Source organism: Tachypleus tridentatus, chromosome 13 (genome assembly GCF_004210375.1).
Source record: "Tachypleus tridentatus isolate NWPU-2018 chromosome 13, ASM421037v1, whole genome shotgun sequence".
Taxonomy (NCBI): Eukaryota; Metazoa; Arthropoda; class Merostomata; order Xiphosura; family Limulidae; genus Tachypleus; species Tachypleus tridentatus.
In genome coordinates this window covers 200,993,962-201,020,399 of record NC_134837.1, presented here as the reverse complement: position 1 = coordinate 201,020,399, position 26,438 = coordinate 200,993,962, and the positions used below count along the sequence as shown (strand labels likewise).

General features: G+C 30.8%; 1 protein-coding gene across 1 annotated transcript in view; it reads left to right on the top strand.

Annotated features, from left to right (window-relative positions):
- kel (kelch protein) overlaps positions 1–26,438 on the top strand; it is a 36,974-nt gene that overhangs the window by 9,764 nt on the left and 772 nt on the right. Inside the window, exons 5-9 of the mRNA XM_076478101.1 lie at positions 1,694–1,790; positions 12,203–12,469; positions 14,876–15,091; positions 25,746–25,947; positions 26,054–26,323. Coding sequence (XP_076334216.1) covers positions 1,694–1,790; positions 12,203–12,469; positions 14,876–15,091; positions 25,746–25,947; positions 26,054–26,323 — 1,052 coding nt within the window. The remainder of the gene's footprint in view (positions 1–1,693; positions 1,791–12,202; positions 12,470–14,875; positions 15,092–25,745; positions 25,948–26,053; positions 26,324–26,438) is intronic.

The following is a 26,438-nucleotide window of genomic DNA, read 5'->3' as shown; positions in this document are numbered from 1 at the left end:
GATATTTCTTGAAACACTTGTATTCCTTTAGTAGTGGATGAAGCAAAACTCAGATCGAACCTTTTAATATTCACTGGCAGTTGGTGTAGAAAATTTCAGTATGTTTTGTTGACAGTTATGCTGCAGTTGTTTGAAGAAGTTAGTTTGTGGTTTCTCTCTTAGTATGTGTAATAGATGGGTATACATCTCAGCTAATTATAAATATATTGAAAGATCTTGTATGATAGGGTCTGATGTTAGAGTGTTGACTTGTAAGCTATGTAACGTTATGCTTGGTTTTTCAGTTATGAGCCATTATTATGTGATGACTAGTGCAGATAACCCTTAAGTATCTTTGTGTGATGTTGAACTAACAAACAAAGTTATGATATGGAAATATATTTTAGTTACATGAGTTCTTAGGGTTAATGACATTTATTGTTCTTTTTTGTTTTGTCACAAATTTTGTTTTTTCCATTTAAAACTTAAATGACTTTAAAATGTCCTATTTTATTTTTGGAGATATTAACCCATTTGACAGGTGATCACTAAGTCACATATATCAAAGTAATTTGATTTTCAAGGTTCCAGGTACACAGCTAAGTTTAATGATAGATAAGAAAATTGACAAGTTGATTAGTGTCACTTCAATGAATGAATTAATCAAAGTTAAAAAAGGATAACAGGTTGATTAGTGTCATATAAATGAATGAATTAACCAATTTTGAAAAAGGTTAACAAGTGTCATTTCAGTGAATGAATTAATCAAACTTAAAAATGGTTAACAAGTTGATTAGCATCACTTCAATGAACGAATTAAACTTAAGATTAACCTGATTAACGTTACTTCATTGAGTGAATTAATCAAAATTACCATTTAATTAATTAATGTTAAAAAAGTAATAAATTATTATCTCCATTTTTCACTGTTTTTGATTATTCCAGTTATTAATGTAATTGGATTATTGTCATTAGTATTTTTCAGTACTATTTTTTATTAATTAAAGTTTGTTCAGTTCAGTTAATTAGAGCCATTATTAGCAACAATAATCTTCTGATCAAAATGAATATTTCCATTTACTACTGTTTTTGATTATCCAACTTACTGAAGTAATTGGGATATTTTAATTACAGCTTCTCATTATTATTTTTGATTAATTCAAGGTTGTTCTGCTCAGTCAATGTTACTACTTGTAACAATAATCAACAAATCAAATTATTATTGTCTTTGATTATTCCCACTAACAATCAAATAATACGCCCGATGTTCAGTTGATTATGAAGCTCCACTGATTCCCCAGTTGTTATTCTTGGAAGATTCCTTCAAACTGTAAATATACATGGAATTATTTTCCAGTTGGCCAGTTAGTTGTAGTTAAATTAAATACTAAGATATTTTATTATAGTGTGTGTAACATGTTTATGGGACAGAATTGATATTTTTTGCTCTATGTGTTAAGATGCAGTGATTCCAACTTTTAATACTAGTTTTGTATGTGACTATTTTCTTTGATGTATTTCAGTTTTTTGCATTTTTGAATGTTCCCAGTGTTTTAATATAGGTTGTGTGAATAGAAAGTGTAAACTAAATATTGTAATTTGAAATCGATTATAAGATGGAAATGGTTAACATTTGTATTTCTTGTGGAAAGAGAGAAGAATAAGATATTTCTTCATTGGATGATTATTTTAAGTCTTTCTTTTTTTTCTTTAGGGAGGTAGTTGAAAGTGAAGAGTTCCTAGCTCTGTCTCCAACACATGTCTGTAAGCTTATAGCAAGTGACAGACTAGCTGTACCATCAGAGGAGAAGGTGCATTTGGTTTTTATAAAATTATGTATTAATTAAGAGAATTATCATTATCTTTTGTTATATTTTAATAATGCTAAAACTATTAAAATTTAATAGATTTAAGTTTTTAGATCTTGTGGTTTGAATGTTTACTTACTAGTCTTTAAGAAATGAAACTAGTTATTATTCACTTAACCTTTTCACTGTGGGTTCATTATAATATACAGTAGTTTGTCTACACATTTGTAAACACTAAGTATTTACACTATAACTTTTGATATGCCATTCACAAAATTTGGTAGACCTTTAGTAAAGGTTACATGTATTTTGCACACAGAAAATCAGATTTTTTAATGAAATATTTTTATTAAAGATTTGTTTGTGAAAATAGTCTTTTTTGCTACTAGTCTGAGTGCAAAGTTATTTTATGTTATGATTAAAAAAACTATTCTTCATCACCAAAATCTCAAATATTACTTGCATGATCTCTAGGACTTTTTAAATACATTTCAAATGTATGTTTTCAGTAAGACTTTATATTTTATGTTAGTTTTCTATACTCTAATTATATGGGGTCTGTCATTTGACCAACCTTGTAATCATCATGAAAAAATTAGGAAGTAAGTATAAATTATGCTTATGTCTATTCTAGGTTGCTTAAGATTCATAACACTATATATTTATTATTTTTTGTTATATTTACCTTCCAGTCATGCCTAGCTAACATTACACAACTTCCATTTACATGGTGCACATGCAGTCATGTATCCAGTAATATAAAATTGACCTTTAGTCTTTCCTATCTTGGCTGTGTTTTAGTGGAGTAGTATTTTGTAATATACAGTCACATTTCAATTACTATACATTATTCATATGCATATAGATTATTACTATTTGGAACTTCGTAATACAATCATCGAATTCAGTTGTTGCTGGACTTAGGTTGCTATGCCTTTTAAAATTTTACATGCGAAAGATATCAGACAAAATTTTTTTAGGTTTTATATATACAGTTGAATAACCAAAAGATCATAAATAACTATACTAATACTATAATTTATTAAGTTTATTAACTAAGATTATTTAGATTTAAAAAAATATGAAACTTTGAGCAGATTGAAGACAAAACCTACCTTCTTGAAATCTTTGATCTGAAAGAATGTGGTGCTTTTTCAAATATTAAAATGGCTGGAAAAACACTAGGGACATTCTACACTGTTGATTGGTTATTCACTTGTCATATACTGTAGTAAATTTATATAAGGGGCTGCTTCTAAAATTGGAAAGAGGTGAATGGAGCCATTGTGTTTGATGTAAGCCACATCTGAGTGAAATTAAAATATATTAGGGTTCTTATTCTAGCTTGTCAATATTAGTAATTTGAGTTTCTAATTTGTAAGAAACTATAGAATTAGTATTTTGACATTACAAACATATAATTTGAATCACTGCAGCATTCAACATACCATGTAACTTACCAAAATCTATATTTAGATGTGTTCTTTTGATATTTACTTTTAAATTAAGAAATGAACTCTGATATAATATTAAAATTATTATCTACAATTTGATTCCAAACTTATTGAAATAAATTCATAAAATAGAAGTTCAATAAAATGTTGAATGCAAATCAACAAACAAGATGACATGATCTTTGTTTGACCTGTGACAAGTAGAGAAAGTGTTAACTGTGTGTATGTCAAGTTGTAATTTCCAAACATAATTTAAAGAGCTTGTTCCAACAATTAATTTAGAATATGAATGTAAATAAACAGGTTATAACTGCAAATTATCTTCATGTTATATTCTTCTCATGAGTTGAGTTATATTTTAAACATCTTTACTGGCTAAAGTATTCAGTTTTTTTCATTCTCCAACATTTTTCTGTAAAATTTATAGAAGTGAACCAAAACTAAGTCTTTCAGGTGATTATGACTTTGTATAAATACAGTCAGTAAAAGATACATCACAATGTTTTCAAATGTAACTATGTACTTGTAAAGTATCTCTTACTGACTTTTATTTACCCAGTTAATTTAAGAATTTAAAAAAATGGTTTGTAATTTTTACAGGAGTCTTAACATACCATGTCGTAATTATTAAAAGTAAAAAGTAATGGTAATGGAATAATTTCATTGTGACTTATCAGTTTCTTAAAATTCAGTGAGCAGGACTTCTTCAGTGTCAAGAAAACTTGCTTTAAATAGCCTGATAACAAGTTATTAACTTCCAATATTAATTTGTGGGAATTACAGTCACTTGAATAATTACATATATGGAATTCTTAGATGAATTGAATAATTACATACATGGAATTCTTAGATGCATTTTAACTCACTACATTGAACTTTTATTCATGTAGCTTTTGAAGCATAGATAACATTAATGTTACTAATTCATTTTTCTGGGTTATTCTGAGAAAATGATTTATTAATAAAACTATAAGAAGGATTATGTATTGGGAATGATGAAATCTAGTTAAAGATTTTTTTGCAAACTTTATGTATAATAAAATATTACTGCTGTTGTTAAACTCATTATTTATACTGTTTTGATAGTTTTTATTAATTGTTGTTAACTTTAGTTTTTGTTGTTTTTTGTTTTTTTAATTTTGCACAAAGCTACACAAGGGTTATCTGCGCTAGCTGTCCCTAATTTAGCAGTGTAAGACTAGAGGGAAGGCAGCTAGTCATCACCACCCACTGCCAACTCTTGGGCTACTCTTTTATCAATGAATAGTGGGATTGACCATCACATTATAATGCTCTCACGGCTGAAAGGGCAAGCATGTTTGGTGCGACAGGGATTTGAACCTTCGACCCTCGGATTACGAGTTGAACATCTTAACCCACCTGGCCATGCTGGCCCTTTTTGTTGTTGTAAGGTATTATTGTTGTTACAATTGACATTACCTGTTAAACCCCTTACTTTGATAACTTTAGTTTTTGTTGTTGTAAGGCATTACTGTTGTTACAATTGACATTACCTGTTAAACCCCTTACTTTGATAACTTTAGTTTTTGTTGTTGTAAGGCATTACTGTTGTTACAATTGACATTACCTGTTAACCCCCTTTCTTTGAAAACTTTAGTTTTTGTTGTTGTAATGTATTACTGTTGTTACAGTTAACATTACCTGTTAACCCTATTTCTTTGATAAACCTTACAACAGCAAAAATTAAAGTTTATTCTTAAACTATTATTAATGTTTATTTTACTTTACTGTTTTTAATTTGGTGTGAAGTATAACTTCTTTTATTATTGAGTTGAGTATTAATACCTTTGCTGTTGTGGATTGTTGATGTTGGAATCTGTGGTTTTATTAAATTCTGCCAACAGTTTTCTGTTGGAGATTGTTAATGTAGGAATTTGTCTTTTACTGTAGTCTCTCAACAGTTTTCTGTTGTGGAGTGTTATTGCTGGTATTAATCAATGGGATGTAGTAAGTAACATATTTATTATATTTCAGGATTAAAGTACCACAAACATTGGGGTTGAATATTATTCCAGTTCACTAGAGAAAATGCAGAGAAATTCTGCTGTTAATTGAACATTTTCTTCATTTTTTTGTTGAAAGAAAAGGTAATTTTGAAACTACTGTGAGTTATTGGAATGAACTTATTAAAGTCTGTTTTTCAAAAATGAACTTATATTTTTCACTGAACCTGAACTACATGCAAACATCTGTTAAAACCTATATTTTCCACTGAACCAAAGGCACTTGTGTAGGCATTTTATTTTTTATTAAAGCAAGACTTTGAAGATAATTGTACTTTTTCCTTATATTGGTAAAGAAAACCTACAAGAGATTCCTATTAAACATAAAGAACCTATGTTTGGTCTCATTAATACTGTGGTTTTTATGAGTAGTTCAGGGTAAAAAATTGAAAGCTTGATTGAAAAAGTAGGAAGTAAACCAATATTTTCATGTTAAAGCCTATTGTGTTTGTCCAGTTTTACTTTACAATTGGGCTCAAGGAATGTTCTGTGGTTTATTGTTTTATTGAGAAATTATTGGAAATAGTCCTTTGTTTTTCCACACATATTCTTAATATTTACTAATTTTCTTGTTAATTATATTAATGAACGAGTAACAGAAAAAAATTACCATGAAAAGCAAAAGTTATGTAGGGTTGGCTACTGAACTATAAAAAAACAAAACAAACAAGGTAGAAGTGGAAATGGATATCTTACTTGCTTGGCTAATGGTTACACAGCAGACTAAGCTGTATTGACAATCAATGGAGAATAAAATCCCCACATTATTGGCTTCCCCACTGTGTATGTAGAAAGCTTTATATTTGAATAGAATCTCATCTTTCATCATTATACTTGTCCTTATGATTATTTAACAGTAGAGTAATATTTTATTATTGGAAAGTCTGGTTCTCTTTGTTTTGGTAGTGAAGGAACCAGTAACGTAGGGATTTTGTTATCCATGTAAAGTTGAGATGACTTAGCCTACTATGTGATCATTAGCCAATCAAGTGGTATGTCCACTTCCATCCATATCTTGTTTGGTTCCTTTTTCAAGTTCAGTACCCAGCCGTACATAGTGCTTTTTTTTATTGATAGTTTTTTTATTATACTTGTTTATTTTCTATAAGATGGTATGTGTGACCTACTAGGTCATAGAGTGTATTATAAAGCTTTATAAATGTTCATAATAATAATAAAGTAGGTTATCAAAGATTGTAAAGATTGTTTTACTTTATCAGATCGTGACAAGATTATAGTTACTGCTAAAACTAGATATGTGTTAGGCCTGTTGAACAAAGAGGATGAGGAATGAAAATATCAAATGTCAGTTTTGGTTGTTTGCCAGTTTTCAACTTTGGAATACTCTGGATAGCTGAAAAGTGGCATATACACTGGAAATAGAGTGACTGTATCAGTTAGTTCTTTATATCTCGCTTCTGGTCATCTATAGGGAAAGAAATTCACATAACTGTTGGATTGGTTTTATACAGGTGTCTGTGCTATCCCTAACTCACTCTCCTACATGAACAGTCTTCCAATAGTAGCTCAGTGAGCTCTCTTATGTTGTCAAGATTTTTATTTTTGTCTCTATTTAATGTTAAGTGTTAAATGTAACTTTGTTACTCAGTTCTCTTCAGCTTTATTTCGTGAATTGTTTTCTATATTTAGGTACATGTATGTTTATGTGTATTATTTGAAATCACTAAAGTATGTGATTTTGAAAGTATAACCTTTTACTGCCTTTCAGTACATAAGAAAGATGTTGTAATTTTACTAGACAAGGCCTAGTGTAAAGCCAAAGGTAAATTCCTCTAAATAATGCATAATACTTCATGTCTGCATTTCACTTGGTGTGAATCCAGGTTGATATAGAGTGGGTTAATTCCTAACATTTTTGTTTGGTGAATTTTTTGAAGACTTAATTTGTTATAACTAGTGTATAGATACCCTTACAGTATATATATAACACAACTGTGATTAACCTGCTCAAATTCTAACCCAAACCTCTCAAAATGACCAAAAATTATTAGGACTATGATTGAAACTTCACTCATCTAATGATCCAGTGCATCCTAATCATTACATAGTCAAGTTATTATATACTGCAGAGATGCCAACCATTACGAGTTGAGTGTAATCATTACGATTTTGGTGTATACATTACGACTATACGCTCATAGAGACAAATATTACGACTTGTTGCAACTCTCAAATTAGTATATATTATATAGGCCTATATAATAAAGTAATAAATTGTTCCCCCAGGGCTTGAAAGGGCTGAAAAGAAAATTTCTAGTGAGATACAAATAAATTTTGATAATAAATAAAAGGCATAGTCCAAATGGCTACTTGAAATAATCATGTTTGTGCTTGAAATAATAAAAAATATTTGTATCTCTGACGTCTACCAATAGTTTGAGTGCGGTGCTTCTCCATACTGGGTACGTGGGGGAATCCATAGTTACATCATCAGTGGTCTCGTAGATAAGTATTTCTCATTTTATAAGCAGCATAGAAACACTAATGCAATCGTTCACAAGATGGAAAAAAAGTGGCCTTGTTCACCAGATTGTCTTGTTTCTGGCAAATCTAAAAGGACTAAAACTGTGAATCAAAAATTTAGGAAAGAGTATAGTGCAAAATATCTGGTCATTGCATCAAAAGTCAGTGACAGTCATGTGTTTTGCACAGTTTGTCACATCGATTTTTCTGTGGCACATGGCGGGATAAACGATTGTTCCAGACATACAAATTGGCATCTCACCAACAAAAGGCTGAGGCGAAGACAAAAACGATGCAGATAACAACATTTATGAGTAAGAATTCAGAATATGAAACCATAAATGCAGAAGTGATGTTCATGCAATTCATCATTGCTCATAATTTACCCCTAGCTGTAGCTGATCATGCAGGACATCTAATCAGAAAAATGTTCCCAGACTCTGATATAGCTAAAACATGTGGCTGTGCTAAAACCAAAACTATAGCCATTGTACAAATGTTGAATTGTGAAGATGACAAAATGATTTCACACATTCAAGAAGTATTTTCACTGTGAAAAGGAAAAAACTAGATTCAAAAGGATATAAACGTGAAGCTCAGTCAGGCAGCAAGACTCTAACAGTCAGGATATCCTCTCAGCCACACAGGGACACAGTCAAGACATCCTCTCAGCCACACAGGGACACAAGACAACAGTCTCCAAAAGCAGACAAAGAAACATTTGATATAACTCAATATTTGTTTAGGCAGTCTGACCTTGAACTAAAGAAGAGACAATCAATGAAAAAAGAGAAGAAAATGAAAGCTAGCAAGGAAGTAACCAAAAAAAGTTATGCGCAGAGCAAGTTAGATAAGTTAACAGTTTTCTTGGACAACAAAATGAACTTGTTATTTTGTCTTTTTCTTCAGTCTGCAATTCCTCTATTTGAGCAAGCCAATTTGATATTGCAAAGAGAATAACCTTGCATACACATTATGCATATAACACTAATTACACAAGTTAAAAATATACTTGTCAGATACATCAAGCCAGAATATCTTGAAGGCAACATCACTGAACTTGACTACAACAATGAATTTTTACACAAATCTGATGAGGCAGTTTCTATTGGAAATGCTGCCAAGGAAAAGGACCTGGACCTGATCAGCTTCTACACCAGTGTCAAGAAATATTATATTGCAGCTACAAATTAAATGATGAAACATTTCCCTGTAAATGATGAACTTCTGCTTCACGCAGAGGTTGCTGATCCAAAACTGAAAGTCAGCAAAGATTTCTCTTTACGCTTCTTGACAGACGTGTATCCTGTCCTTTTGAATACACATGAGCACGACACTATTGAAAAGTTGGAAGGGCACTATTTGAACTATCAAATTGATACTTTCTCAGAAATTGTCCTTTAGTTGAATGTTGACAAGTTTTGGGTTCAGCTATCTACAGTTAAGGATGGAAATGGCAACCAGAAGTATGATATTCTGTGTTGGGTTATGCTTGGAATTCTTACAATCTTCCATTCTAATGCTAACAGTGAATGGATATTTAGTTTAGTGACTAAAAACAAAAGCAAGTTCAGACCAAACTTGAGCACCTCAGTTTTGAGCAGTATTATAACACACAAGATGTGTATGCAGTCAAATGGACAATGTTGTTACAACTCCCAACCATTCAGAGACATTCTCATGAAAGCAAAGGCTGCAACAGCTGCAAAACTATTACAATAAGTGTCATAAACATGGTATAAACTAGTCCTTACACAACGGCTTTTTCTGCTTACTGTTTGTGCATGTTCAATGTTTTTTTACCAATATGTTTGTTACTCTGAACTAAATAAAAGACATAATTTCAAAAGAATTTTTTAAAATTTATTTATTAAATACACAAAACACAGTAATAAATGAGCAATCTATAGCAGTAATAAATGATAATAGTTATAATAATAATATAATAATAGACAGCTTAGAGACATTGGTCAGGCCTAATAGCCGCAAATGATAAAGGGCTCTGTCTACAATCATTACGCTCAGTCATTTGAAATAGTTGGCATCATTGTATACTGTAGGTCAGTCTGTTAGACAGGATTGGTATCATTAATTTATAAATTACTTTTTATGTTTAATCATAAATTCATATTATTTGCAATAACTTCTTGTTAATTATTTTAAAAGTATATGTAACTGGTTACTGGTATCAGAAAAATTAAGTGGGAGTCAAAGAATTCATACCAAAGTTGTCTGTAGTACATGGAAACTTGCTGTCTGTGACATATGACTTAGTACTGGCTGAAGGTTTGGCACTGTATAATATGGCAGGTTTCTAATTCTTGATTCTAGTTGTTCTTTTAGAAGAAACATTTTCTCAAAGACTTGTGTGCCTTTGACTTGATGTAATACAGTTATGTTTGGAGTTATCTTTGACACTGAGTTTCCTAAATTTGATTTGAAATGTATTTTTAAAGTCTGAGTCAAGGATATTTGAATTGTTGGTATTCTTCAGATTTTCAGTTCCCCTCTTGCATACAAAAATAACATAATTGTTTTCTAACAGATAACTCATTTTTTATTTAAACTGTTGTTGTGAATAAAAATCTTTATAAGTGAACTAAATTATTGCTTGTTTTCTGAAAATCACACCTAATTACATAATATTTAGTAATTCCTTTAAACTATAAAATAAATGAAAATAAAACGACAGTTTGTGTGCAGTTGTACTTAAATACTTTCATCACTGGTGAATTATATCACTATACCCATTTCTGAATTAGCAGAGGTGCCTTACAGTTGGTTCAGGTGACCTAACAGTTGATTCTAGTAGAACTGCATAGTGATAAGTGTGGTATGATTTTAAGAAGTTAATGTTGTTTTAGATTTAGAAATCATTTTTTTTTAAATTATAAAACATTTGGATAAGTGATGTTCTTGTGTTTATGTTGTTTGTATGAAGTAGCTTGGTTTCAATAAACTATGGATGATACATTTAGACTGGAAAAAAGTTAGAAGAAACTTTTGATAGTTGACATATAAATAATATTTGAATTTGGAATATCACCAAAAAAGTTAAAACATCTCTTGGAATACATTTGTACATGAAGGCTTTATAATAACTATGAAAGATTTTTATGTAGTTAAAATAATTTGTAGTTAAGATTTTTTTCTTATAGAAACTGTTAATAATTGTATGTTTTAAATAAAAAGTGTTTGCTTTGTATTTTTTATAAATTGAATGGTTTAATATTTTTATGGTAATGGCACCTCAGAAGTTTCATACAATATTACGTGTTACCTTTAACACATCTTTGTTTATTACAAATTTAACAAAAGTTGAAGGAAATGTTAAATCTTTAGATTGGTAAATGATGGTTTTCAGTGGCACAGAATTCATTCAGGATCAAGATTAAACATCGGTTTTTAGCCAGTTTTTTAAAGTTTGTAGGAAATACCACCAGAGGTCTACAGGAATGTTGTAATATAAATAATGATTAGAGATGCACAGAGCTCATTTCTGTCAATAATATAATTTCATGTATCAGTAACCCCTATGTTAGGTGTGTAGAAGTTTTTAACCATTTTGGTAAAGTTTGTAGGAAATACCACCAGAGGGCTACAGGAACGTTGTAATCTAAATAATGATTAGAGACGCACAGAGTTCATTACTATCACTGATATAGTTCTCATCTATCAGTAACCCATTTGTTACATGTGTAGAGGCTCTTTACTATTTTGGTGAAGTTTGTAGAAAATGCCATCAGAGGGCTGCAGGGAAATTATAATCTAAATGATTAGTGACAAAACCTGTTCTCTCTGAAGAATGTAGTTCTATATTTCTATATTAACAGTACATCTTGATTATATGTATAGTGGCTTTTAACCAGTTGATTAAAATTTGAAGGCATACTACTAAAAGGCTACTGTCCTGTTAAGATTTATGAATCACAGGTCATAAAACAGAAAGCTGAAACTTTATAGTAAAGAAATTTCTGCTTATCAGTGTACTGCAAACAAAATGAAAAGTTATAATCTGTTACTTCTGTTTTGACACAGCAGCTGGAGCAGTTTTATAAATACTAAAACAGTAGTTGGAAGATGTGAAGTACATAAATGGCCAAAAATGAGAAAAACTTTGAAGCTAAATTTTCACATTTGGTGCAAGTATTTCTTTGTCATTGTACTGAACTTTCTCCAGTTTTAAAAAGAACTCAGAATAGATATTACAAAAAGTGTTTGTACAGAAATATTTCACAGGCTCTTGGCTTATATCTTATATAAAAAAAAAAAACAGTAAAAACACTTACAAAAAGTTGCCTTTGAGATTAATTAGTTGTATAATTATTATCACTTTCTGTGGAAGTATCCATTACCAGCTTTGTTATAAAGTTGACATTATAATGAGTAATCTAAATAGGATATTAGTTTTAAGTGTTATTCATTCTCTTACTTTTTTATTTATTGAACTTAGGTCTTTGAGGCTACAATGTCTTGGGTGAACTATGATTTGGAGAATCGACAAGAATATCTGGCTCAATTGATAGAACAAGTGCGTCTGCCATTGCTTCCTCAAGAATACTTGGTACAGCGAGTGGAAGAAGAACCACTTTTGAAGTCTAACCATCTGTGTAAGGATTTTCTCATTGAAGCTATGAAGTATCATTTACTCAAAGGAGAGCAGAAACTTATGTATAAGACCCCTCGAACTAAACCAAGAACACCTGTTGGACGTCCAAAGGTGAGACCCTTCCATTAGAAATATTAGAAATAAATGTTAAGGTTTAGAGTGAATAGGTATTGATTTAAATTGCAGCTTCAAAGACCAGAAAGTATCACTGATATTGCATATTCTAACAGTGAAAATAATTAACCACATTGTATGAGGTTTGGTACAAACTCTTAAATTTGTGAAATAATTTTATAATGAGAAACATTCTTAAAAGTTTATTTAGTACTTATTTTAGTTTTTCTCTACGTTTTCAAAATGTCTGACATTTTTTAAGAAGTTCTGTTTTTGAAAAAATAGTGAAATACTTTTGTCTCAAACTTTTATTTTTAATAATTGATAAGAAAGTTTCATTTCATATATTCTTTCATTTTTACCTAATTTGAAGTTTACTGGTGTATTTCTTTTTCCAGTTTATTTTGACTATTGTAGCATTTGACTCCCCCATATAATTTGTTCAAATTTAGTATACAATTGTATTAATTGTACAAATATAGTATACAATTGTATTGATTGTATTAATATAGTATATGATTGTATAAATATAATATACAACCTACTAATTTACCAGTGAAAAATGATTTCTTCATTCAGTACAACAGTACTGTTTTCATAAAAACTATCATATGTTTTTGGAATCTCGCTTATCGGATGAAAAATATTTGGAGGTTCACTGCCTCTTACTGTTTAGACGAACAAAATTGTCACAAACCCTACTAAAGTTAACCAGAAATTTGAGAAAAATGGACTTATTTTACCAAAAATGAACACAATTCAGTCGGGTATGGTACCAAACACTTCTTAGCCAGTCAAAGGCAACGTGGAAAGAAATAAAGATATCAGAACCTATGGAGCAGATCCTTATTATAAATAATTGAAAGACTGGCAAATCATATATTGCAAAACACTTAAGGAATATTGGGATGTGAAAAGACAATAGAGCTGAAAATTTGCAACATTTCTTACATTTGTACGGTCCTAGGGACCAGGTGGAAAAACAACCAACATTGTCTATCATTGTCTATGATAAAACATTGTGATAAAATGTTATTTGAATATGTAATATAAAATATGATGTAAAATTCTCAGTTCAATAATAAAGTACTGTAAATAAATAATTCTCTACTTACAGCAAATACTTTTTACTATACAGTGAACTTCTATAGGCTTCTGAAAAAAAAAAATCTTTAAAAAGATTTTTTGGTCATATCTAAAATAGGTTAAAAATACACACAAATCCTGTTGACCAATGAAATATCAGTTTGATAACCTCAGCAAAGCAAAATACTTTGTCTAATGCTCTCCAAGCCTCATTATCCTTACCCTATTCTTAGTTGTATTAGAATATTTTTGTAGCTTGTAATGTAATATGAAACTATCATCAGGTATTATAAGATCATTGTCAAATGGGAAGTATTTCAAAACATTGTCTTTATGTCACTTCACTACACTTGTTATACCCAACCTCACTTACAAAATTCAAAAGTGTAAATAATTTATGCAAAGAACTGTTGGAATTTATTATTGAAGTTTAGATTCTTTCCTTTCTCATGGCTTTATGCTGTTTCTCTTATCAAAGCCTAAAATAAATATGAGATCTCAAAATTCCTCCTGAAGATGGTGAAATAAACTAACAAATTAATGGATGGAAAAGCAAAAGAAAAACATAGAAAGTTAAAAAAATGTTAAACTAACCATGAATGATTGATTGTAATTGCATGAAATACTGAAATCTGATTGGGAGAAATGAATCAAACTTAGAAGCCAGTTAACAAAATTAAACAAATCTAGGTGTGCAGTATGTACAGTTCAGGCAATTAAAGATAGAATGAAAATAAATGTTTGAACATTTATGTTATTTATACATTAAACTGAATAAGAAACACATATTGGTAAACTAACTTTGCATTATTTATTTATTGAAAAATTTAGAATTATATTTTTTAAAGAATTTTAGAAGTGGACTTACACTAACAGTATATCTGTTCTTGAATGACATCTAAACATTCACAAATCATTTTATTGCCCAAGTAATATATACACAGTGCAAGAAATATGTTAGTAATGAAATATCTTATTAGTATAGAGAGTCCTAATAAAGTGGCCAGCTATTGTAGTATCCATAATTATTGTGGTTAGTAGGAGTTCTTGTAAAGTGGCCAGCCATTCTAGTACCTGTAATTATTGTGGTTAGTGGGAGTCCTAGTAAAGTGGCCAATCATTGTAGTACCTGTAATTATTGTGGTTAGTTTTTAATTATCTTTGGTAAACAAACATTTAAGTTTCAATATATTCATATTTTTGTGTTTTGTTTCAGACCCTTCTGTTAAATAAAGATAATATTGTGAAAATAAACTGTTAGAAATGTGGTAATTTGTTATGCTATATATGTTTGTTGAAAGTTATATTTTCTCACAGATTCTAGTTGTAGTTGGAGGTCAGGCTCCTAAGGCAATTCGTAGTGTTGAGTGTTATGACTTCAAAGAAGAAAGATGGTACCCTGTGTCAGAGTTACCAACTCGTCGATGTCGTGCTGGGGTCTCTGTACTGAATGGTTGTGTGTATGCTGTTGGAGGTTTCAATGGCTCCCTGCGAGTACGAACCGTTGATGTGTATGATCCACTCAGAGATCAGGTAGTATTCAAAAGCTGGCTCGAAAGCCAGAGAGTTAGTTTATATTTTTAATGACAAAATAACTTATAGGCTTTGAATTTGTCATATTATATTAGTATGGGTTTATTTTTATTAATTTAGATTTATTTTAAACTGACACAAAGATATAAAACATTCCTATTCAAAATTAACACTGAGGTGAATGTAAGACTTCATATTACAAATTATTAATTCAATTAGTATAAAATAAATCAGATTGTTAAACACGATCTACACGTTGCATGTGAGATCAGTGTGGTATAGTGGTAACAATAGATATTTATTTATTAGGTTTTTCTACACATGATTGCTTTAAATGTTGGAAGTAGACAGGTAATTAGATCAATTTCAACTTGTATAACTTATTATTTCAAATAATAATAGTTGCTATTATATATATTTAGTAGTGTACATACATATATATAATATTTAAGGTAAATGTATTTTGTTCACAGAGTGAAGATATACAGTGTATAAAATGAGTCATTTTAATGTAATAAATATTATTATGAACAAGGAGAGTCACACTAAGAAGTTTGTGGCTTAGAAATGTTTATAATTTTTAAAGTTGATAATCTGATAAATATATGCACAGTGTACAATGTTAAGTAATAATAACTTCCAATCAGAGTAAGCCATGTACTTAGAAAAAAACATAATTAATGGGATATCAGTATAGCTAATTAAGTGTACTTTTTTGCATTTCTATTTATAAAGGTTAGAATTCATAGTTTCATTAATAAAGTAGATACTGATAAGTGTATTTAACAAATACATGAGTTTTAAGATTGTTATGATAATTTACCTCAAATATTTCAATAACTAATGGATATATTACTTGAAAAAAAAAGGTTTATGATATGGTACTTCCCCTCGGTTACAACATTACTTTTTCCCATTTTTTACTACCCTCAACATGCAACCTTTTTTTTTTATAATGCATGCCATGAGCCTTCCATACACAATCCCTTTCAGAATCGAAGATTCTAACATGTCTCTCATGCAAATCAACATGTGCCATCTTTCCACCAGTAGGAGAGCACTGCTATCATGTGACTCTTTCTGTGTTCCACAACTGAAGTGAAAGTTACCACTTTGGGTCCATCTCGTTTGTCTGATGCCATACTTCAGGCCATTGGTACTGGCAACCTTTCCGGGAGATTTATTTGCAGAAAGATTGAGGATTATATATGACAACCTTTGGCTCCACCTGTTGCTCCTCTTTCTTTTGAGCCTCTTGATCCTGCCCATGCTGATGAGAATTTTTATTATTGGTCCCTATCAGAATTTACCATGTCTTTTCACACACTGTCTAAGGATTCTGTTCAGCCCTTGTTGACTTATTCAGATTGTATTTCTCAGGTATATGTTTTGTCTATTGTTTCTATTTCTTATGACCCAAGTCATTCCCTTTTACATGATTCCACCTCCCAACTTTATTTAGTTTCCCTTGTCTCCTGATATTTGGGTTCATGCTGAGTGTTTCACCTTCCACTTGGGTGACAGCTTAAGATTGGCTTGCTCTATCTTATTATAAGGCAGACTGTCTTTATCTGGACCAACAATTTTTGGTTTGGTTCTGCCTGTCTGAGGGACAGATGCTGAATTTCCTGTTCACCAAACAGGTGCCCAGTATTCTCATCAACATCTAATCATGACGACTCTGTTATGGTGTCTTTTCTCGATCCATCTCCTATCTGAGGCTTTTCTGGGGACACTGTTTCTCCATCCTCATTTCCATGTTTGCCCACCTGTTGACTGCTTTGGCCCTTCAAACATGATGTCTTTGTTATTGGAACCTTTTGGGGCATGATGCTTTATTTTTGCAGATTCATCTCCTGGTTTATTATCTTTGAGACCTTTGTATGGCCTCATTTCTCGAGACTTTATGTATGTGACACAGTTCAAGAGGCTTTGCAGTTGAGGGTCATTTTGGTCCAACAACAGCCCATTCTTTCTCATCTGGTGACTCATTTGTCCTCAGTAGCTTGTAAGGGTAACTCCTTTTTGCTCATTTCCCTGTCTTCTGTTTCTAATCTCTACCCTCATTCTGATTCAGATAGACTTATATGCCCAGTGTGTTCCCTTCATAGTTGTGTTGTCCTTATGGCTTCTTTTAGAGGTTCCCATCTTTTTATCCCCTGGCAACCCTCGTCTTCTTTGGATCTTTCTCCCTTTACTTTTACCAGTTGTGTTCATCATTTAATCCACTTGGCTTATTCCTGTAATACATTATAAGATGTTCCTTGTAATATATTATCAGAAGTTCCTCTAAGGTACTGTTAGAAGCAACTATCATTTCTTTGTTAAAAGCTCCTTTAATGTATTGTTAGAAGTTCCTGTAATATATTGCCAGAAGCTCCTATTAAGTATTGGTAGAAGCTCCTGTAATGTATTGTTAGAAGTTTCTATAATATCCTGTTAAAAGGTTCTGTAAAATATTGTTAGATGTTTCTCTAATATATTATTATAAGTTCCTGTAATATGTTGTTAGAACCTCCTATAATGTATTGTTAAAAGTTCTTATAATATATTGTTAGAAGTTTGTATCATATATTGTTAGAAGCTCATGTAATATAATTTCTGATAATATATTGTTAAATGCTCCTGTCATGTATTGTTAGAAGCACCTACAAAATATTGTTAGAAGTTTCTATAATGTTAGGAGTTCCTGTAATGTATCATTAGAAGTTTCTATGATATATTATTAGACGTTCCTGTAAGGTACTATTAGATGTTCATGCATTATATTATTAGAAGTTTCTATGATGTATTGTTAGAAGTTTCTGCAATATATTAGTATAAGTTCATGTAATATATTATTAGAAGTTACTATAATACTCTGTTAGAAGTTCCTGTAAAATATTGTTAGATGTTCCTACAATATAGAGTGGTACCTCGGTTCTCAAATTTAATCCATTCTAGAAGGCTGTTCAAAACCGAATCAATTTTTCCCATAAGAAATACTGTAAATTAAATTAATCTGTTACGGACATCCAAAAATTATGTATTATGAAGCATTTTAAGTAAAAATATTGCTTATTTTTACCTGCATAATAATACTTACATGCATAAAGTCAACCACAAAAACTATAAACACAATAAAAAACAATAAATGAAAATTTAACTGCACTTTACCTGTGCTGAGGAGAGCTGATGGGGTAAGTGAAAGGTGGTGAGGAATGTGGAGAGTAGGAGGGTTATTATTGTTTGGAAGGGGAGTCACCTTCCATAAAAACGTCAGGTAACTCTCCTTCTGGGGTTCTTTCTTTTTTCTGTCTCTTTCCACTGCTACAAACTGCTTGAGACTCACTGGACCTATTTCTCACTAAAAACTTGTCTAATGAGGTTTAATTCTGCCTGGCACCCACACCATGTATGCCACTTCTCTTCCTAAATTTTTCAAACTACCCCTACTAGCTTTAAAGGCATCACTTGTATCAGCACTCATTCCAGGGGTGTTTTCCAGGAGGTCAGCATGCAACTGCTTTGCTTTCTCACAAATGATAGTCTCAGAAATGCTATCACCAGCTAACTGTTTTTTGTTTACCCAAATCAACAACAGTTTTTCTACCTCTTCCATTGTTTGTGATCTTTGTTTCATAAGCACTGTCACTCCTTTTGCAACATCAGCTCCTTTGATGATCTCTTTATTTTTCAGTATGGTGCAAACTGTAGACTTCGCCACACCAAACTGTGTAGCAAAGTCAGACATGTGAACACCACTCATACTTCGCTATGACATCTTTTTTCACCTCTGTTGTGGCTCTAACAACTTTTCTTTTTGGTTTGCTGCTTTCATTATCCTTCTTTGATCCCATGGTGGCTCATTTAATCAGAATATTTAGAAAAACAACAACAAAAAGAAAAACGAGAACATTCACAGCAGATTTTAGCGGGGGCTTGGACTGAGCAACAGATGCGGGTAAGCTTTGGGCAAGCTTGGTGTGGGCCGAAAATGGTCGAAGAGTTGTTCGGGTCATCAGTCATGTTATTTTGGGGTTCGGGCCATGACAGCTTGGTTCGGGAACCTGATTTATGTTCAGCAACTGAGACATTTTTTTCTCAAACAATATGTTCGAAAACCGAATTGTTCGAGAACTGAGGTACCACTGTATTATTAGAAGTTCCTGTAAAATATTGTTAGCAGTTTCTCTAATATATTATTAGAAGCTCCTATAATGTATTTTTGAAAGTTCTTATAATGAATTGTTAAAAGTTTCTATCATGTATTGTTAGAAGCTGCCATCATGCATTGGTTGAAGCTCCTGTAATAAATTATTAGAAGTTCCTATAGTATATTGTTAGAAGCTCCTATCATGCATTGTTAGAAGTTCCGATAATGTATTGCTAGAAGCTCGTATAATGTATTTTTATAAGTTCCTGTAATATATTATTATAGTTCCTATAATGTGTTGTTAAGTTCCTATAATGTACTGTTAGAAGATCCTATAATGTGTTGTTAGAAGTTCCTGTAATACATTATAAGACGTTCCTTGTAATATATTATCAGAAGTTCCTCTAAAAGTTTCTATCATGTATTGTTAGAAGCTGCCATCATGCATTGGTTGAAGCTCCTGTAATAAATTATTAAAAGTTCCTATAGTATATTGTTAGAAGCTCCCTGATGTACTGTTAGAAGCTCCTATAATGCATTGTTAGAAGTTCCGATAATGTATTGCTAGGAGCTCGTATAATGTATTTTTATAAGTTGCTGTAATATATTATTATAGTTAGATGCTTCTGTCATGTATTCTTAGAGTTCCTATGATGTGTTGCTAGAAGCTCTTATGATGCATTGTTAATAGTTCCTATAATATATTGCCAATTTGTTTTATATATTGTCAGAAGCTCCTATAATGTATACTTAGAAGCTCCAATGATGTATTGTTAGAAGTTTCTATCATATATTGTTAGAAGCTCCTATAGTGTATTGTTAGAAGTTCCTGTAATACATTGTTAGAAGTTCCTGTATATATTATTAGAAGTTGATATAGTATATTGTTAGAAGCTTCTATCATGTATTGTTAGAAGTTTGTGTATTGTCAGAAGATCCTGTAATAGATTGTTAGAAGTTTCTGTAATGTATTTTTAGAAGTTCCTGTAATATATTATCAGAGTTCTGTTAGAAGTTCTTGTAATATATTGTTAGAGTTCCTATAATATATTGTTAAGTTCCTTTAATGTATTGTTAGAGGTTCCTATGATATATTGTTAGAAGCTTTTAAGATGTATTGTTAGATGCTACTATCATATATTTTTAGAAGTTTCTATAATGTATTGTTAGAAGCTCCTATGATGTGTTGTTAGAAGCTTGTCTGATGCCTTGCTAGAAGCTCCTATAATTTATTGTGAAAAGTTCATGTAATATGTTACTAGAAGTTCCTATAATGTATTGTTAGAAGCTCCTATAATGTATTGTTGGAAGTTCCTATCATGCATTGTTAGAAGATTCTGTAATTCATTGTTAGAATTTCATGTAATATATTATGAGAAGTTCCTATAGTATATTGTTAGAAGCTCCCGTGATGTATTGTTAGAAGCTCCTGTAATGAATTGTTAGAAGCTTCTATAATGTATTGTTAGAAGTTCCTATCATGCATTGTTAGAAGATACTGTAATTCATTGTTAGAAGATACTGTAATATATTATGAGAAGTTCCTGTAGTATATTGTTAGAAGCTCTTGTGATGTATTGTTAGAAGCTCCTGTACTGTAGTGTTAAAGTTCCTGTACTATATTATTATAAGTTCTTATAATATGTTGTTAAAAGTTCCTATGATGTATTGTTAAAGCTCCTGTAATGTATTGTTAGAAGCTCATATAATATATTGTTAGAAGTTTCTATCATGCATTGTTAGACTCTCTTATAATGCATTGATAAAAGCTCCTGTAATATATTAATAGACGTTCCTGTAATATATTATTAGAAGCTCGGGTAATATAAGTTCCTATAATATATTGTTAAAAGCTCCTGTGATGTATTCATAGAATCTTTTATAATTTATTGTTAGAAGTTCCTGTAATATATTATAAGAAGTTCTGATAGTATATTGGTAGAAGCTCCTATGATGCATTGTTAAAAGCTCCTATAATGTATTGTTAGAAGGTCCTATAATGTATTGTTAGAAGTTCCTGTAATATATTATTAGAAATTCCTATAATATCCTGTTACAAGGTCTTGTGATATATTGTTAGAAACTCCTATCATGCATTGCTAGAATCTCCTATTATCCATTCTTAGAAGTTCATGTATTTATTATTAGTTCCTGTAATATCCTGTTAGAAGCTTCTCTGATGTATTCTTAGAAGTTCTATAATGCATTGTTAGAATCTCCAATTATCCATTGGTAGAAGTTCATGTAATTTATTATTAGAAGTTCCTGTAATATCCTGTTAGAAGCTTCTATGATGTGCTGTTAGAATCTCCTATCATGCATTGTCAGAAATCCTTTAATATATTGTTAGAAATTTCTGTATAATAATTATTGTAGTTCCTTTAATATATTATTAGAGTTCTTATATATGTGTTGTTAAGTTCCTATAATATATTGAAATTCCTGTATTGAAGTTCCTGTCATGCATTCTTAGCAGCTGCTAAAATGTATTGTTAGAAGCTTTTATGATGCATTGTTAGAAGTTCCTGTAATATATTGTTAGAAATTCCTGTAATATATTGTTAGAAGTTCCTGGAATATATTGCTAGAAGCTTTATCATGTAGTGCTAGAAGTTTCTATAATGTATTGTTAGAAGTTCCTGTCAATATTGTTAGAAGTTCCTATAATATATTGTTAGAGGTTTTGTAGAATATTATTAGATGTTCCTATAATATATTGTTTGAAGCTCTTATAATACATTGTTAGAGGTTCTTATACACTGTTAGAAGCTCCTGTAATATATTATTAGAAGCTTGTGTAATATTAGTTCCTGTAATATATTGTTAAAAGCTCCTCTGATGTATTCTTAGAAGTTCTTATCATGCATTGGTTGAAGCTCCTGTAATAAATTATTAGAAGTTCCTATAGTATATTGTTAGAAGCTCCTATCATGCATTGTTAGAAGTTCGATAATGTATTGCTAGAAGCTCAGATAATGTATTTTATAAGTTCCTGTAATATATTATTATAGTTCCTATAATGTGTTGTTAAGTTCCTATAATGTACTGTTAGAAGATCCTATAATGTGTTGTTAGAAGTTCCTGTAATACATTATAAGACGTTCCTTGTAATATATTATCAGAAGTTCCTCTAAAAGTTTCTATCATGTATTGTTAGAAGCTGCCATCATGCATTGGTTGAAGCTCCTGTAATAAATTATTAAAAGTTCCTATAGTATATTGTTAGAAGCTCCCTGATGTACTGTTAGAAGCTCCTATAATGCATTGTTAGAAGTTCGATAATGTATTGCTAGGAGCTCAGATAATGTATTTTTATAAGTTGCTGTAATATATTATTATAGTTAGATGCTTCTGTCATGTATTCTTAGAGTTCCTATGATGTGTTGCTAGAAGCTCTTATGATGCATTGTTAATAGTTCCTATAATATATTGCCAATTTGTTTTATATATTGTCAGAAGCTCCTATAATGTATACTTAGAAGCTCCAATGATGTATTGTTAGAAGTTTCTATCATATATTGTTAGAAGCTCCTATAGTGTATTGTTAGAAGTTCCTGTAATACATTGTTAGAAGTTCCTGTATATATTATTAGAAGTTGATATAGTATATTGTTAGAAGCTTCTATCATGTATTGTTAGAAGTTTGTGTATTGTCAGAAGATCCTGTAATAGATTGTTAGAAGTTCCTGTAATATATTATCAGAGTTCTGTTAGAAGTTCTTGTAATATATTGTTAGAGTTCCTATAATATATTGTTAAGTTCCTTTAATGTATTGTTAGAGGTTCCTATGATATATTGTTAGAAGCTTTTAAGATGTATTGTTAGATGCTCCTATCATATATTTTTAGAAGTTTCTATAATGTATTGTTAGAAGCTCCTATGATGTGTTGTTAGAAGCTTGTCTGATGCCTTGCTAGAAGCTCCTATAATGTATTGTGAAAAGTTCATGTAATATGTTACTAGAAGTTCCTATAATGTATTGTTAGAAGCTCCTATAATGTATTGTTGGAAGTTCCTATCATGCATTGTTAGAAGATTCTGTAATTCATTGTTAGAATTTCATGTAATATATTATGAGAAGTTCCTATAGTATATTGTTAGAAGCTCCCGTGATGTATTGTTAGAAGCTCCTGTAATGAATTGTTAGAAGCTTCTATAATGTATTGTTAGAAGTTCCTATCATGCATTGTTAGAAGATACTGTAATTCATTGTTAGAAGATACTGTAATATATTATGAGAAGTTCCTGTAGTATATTGTTAGAAGCTCTTGTGATGTATTGTTAGAAGCTCCTGTACTGTAGTGTTAAAAGTTCCTGTACTATATTATTATAAGTTCTTATAATATGTTGTTAAAAGTTCCTATGATGTATTGTTAAAGCTCCTGTAATGTATTGTTAGAAGCTCATATAATATATTGTTAGAAGTTTCTATCATGCATTGTTAGACTCTCTTATAATGCATTGATAAAAGCTCCTGTAATATATTAATAGACGTTCCTGTAATATATTATTAGAAGCTCGGGTAATATAAGTTCCTATAATATATTGTTAAAAGCTCCTGTGATGTATTCATAGAATCTTTTATAATTTATTGTTAGAAGTTCCTGTAATATATTATAAGAAGTTCTGATAGTATATTGGTAGAAGCTCCTATGATGCATTGTTAAAAGCTCCTATAATGTATTATTAGAAGGTCCTATAATGTATTGTTAGAAGTTCCTGTAATATATTATTAGAAATTCCTATAATATCCTGTTACAAGGTCTTGTGATATATTGTCAGAAACTCCTATCATGCATTGCTAGAATCTCCTATTATCCATTCTTAGACGTTCATGTAATTTATTATTAAAAGTTCCTATAATATCCTGTTAGAAGCTTCTCTGATGTATTATTAGAAGCTCCTATAATGCATTGTTAGAATCTCCAATTATCCATTCTTAGAAGTTCATGTAATTTATTATTAAAAGTTCCTATAATATCCTGTTAGAAGCTTCTCTGATGTATTGTTAGAAGCTCCTATCATGCATTGTTAGAAGATCCGATAATATATTGCTAGAAGCTCGTATAATGCTTTGTTATATTATTAGTAGTATATTATTAGAGTTCTTATAATGTGTTGTTAAGTTCCTATAATGTACTGTTAGAAATTCCTGTATTATTAGAAGTTCCTGTCATGTGTTCTTAAAACTTGCTAAAATGTATTGTTAGATGCTCCTATGATGCATTGTTAGAAGTTCCTGTAATATATTATTAGAAGTTCCTATAATGTATTGTTAGAAGTTCCTGGAATATATTATTATAAGTTCCTTCAGTGTATTGTTTGAAGCTCCTACAATGTATTGTTACAAGTTCCTGTAATATATTGCTAGACGCTCATATCATGTAGTGCTAGAAGCTCCTATAATGTATTGTTAGAAGTTCCTGTAATATATTATTATACATTCCTATAATATCTTGTTAGAAGGTTTTGTAGAATATTGTTAGATGTTCCTGTAATATATTGTTAGAAGCTCTTATAATGTATTGTTAGGAGCTCCTATTATACACTGTTAGAAGCTCCTGTAATATATTATTAAAAGCTTGTGTAATATTAGTTCCTGTAATATATTGTTAAAAGCTCCTCTGATGTATTCTTAGAAGTTCTTATCTTGCATTGGTAGAAGTTCCTGTAATATATTATTAGAAGTTCCTGTAGTATATTGGTAGAAGCTCCTATGATGTGCTGTTAGAATCTCCTATCATGCATTGTCAGAAACTCCTTTAATGTATTGTTAGAAATTTCTGTAATATAATTATTGTAGTTCCTTTAATATCTTATTAGGAGTTTCTACTATATATTTTTTAGAAGTTCCTATAATATATTGTTTGTTTGAAGTTCCTATCATGCATTCTTAGCAGCTCTTATAATGTATTCTTAGAAGTTTTTACAGTGTATTGTTAGAAGTTCCTGTAATATATTGTTAGAAATTCTTGTAATATATTGTTATAAGTTCCTATGATAGATTGCTAGAAGCTTTTATATGTTGTTAGAAGTTTCTATAATGTATTGTTAGAATCTCCTGTCAACCATTGTTAGAAGTTCCTATAATATATTGCTAGATCATATATATTATTATAAGTTCCTATAGTGTATTGTTTGAAGTTCTTATAATACATTGTTAGAGGTTCTTATATTATTAGAATTTCCTGTAATATATTATTAGAAGTTCCTGTCACCTATTGTTAAAAGTTAAATTATGTATTGCTAATTATCAATTTATTAATTTTTTTAGTGTGAAATAAAAAACAACCACAAATTCCTATTCAGTTTATTTTGTTTATTTTAATCTCTGATAATTAAGTAAAATGAATTTTTTATTAAACTTTATTTTTTAGTACTTTTCAAACAAACATCAGATGGGTACTTGTGATTATTAATAATGTGGAAAGAGTCACAGTGAGTTAAGTTAAAGACAGTAAGCCTGTGTTGAAGCCTCTTTTATTTGACATATTACTTGATATATTGACTTCTTTCAGTGGGCTCAAGCTCCAAGTATGGAAGCCCGTCGCAGCACGCTTGGAGTGTCAGTCCTGAACAATATGATTTTTGCAGTTGGTGGCTTTGATGGTTCAATTGGGTTAAACAGTGCAGAATGTTATGATTTGAGAACAGGAGAGTGGAGGATGGTAGCACCAATGAGCACTAGGAGAAGTAGTGTAGGAGTTGGTGTCTTAAATGGTACGTACCTTTGTTATAATAGAAATCTGAACTAGGTCTACTCTGTGAAGTTAGAGAGAGATGATAGACCAGAACTTCTCACTGTCTGTTGGTTTTTGGGTTACAGGTTTGCTTTATGCAGTGGGCGGATATGATGGGGCATCTCGACAGTGCCTAAGTTCAGTGGAATGTTACAACCCAGAAACAGATACCTGGTCCCTGGTGGCAGAAATGTCTGCTCGGAGAAGTGGAGCTGGAGTTGGTGTGCTAGATGGACTTCTGTATGCAGTAGGGGGACACGATGGTCCCCTGGTGAGAAAGAGTGTTGAGTGTTTCAGTCCAGAAACGAATTGTTGGGTACCAGTTGCTGACATGATGATGTGTAGAAGAAATGCTGGTAAGTGATTATTGGAAGAGTGACAAATTTGGACTTGAAGCCTGTATAGATAATGTGGTAGCAGGGTCAAAACTGTGGCAAGAGCAATGGAATTTTCACCTAGTATGTAGAAGAA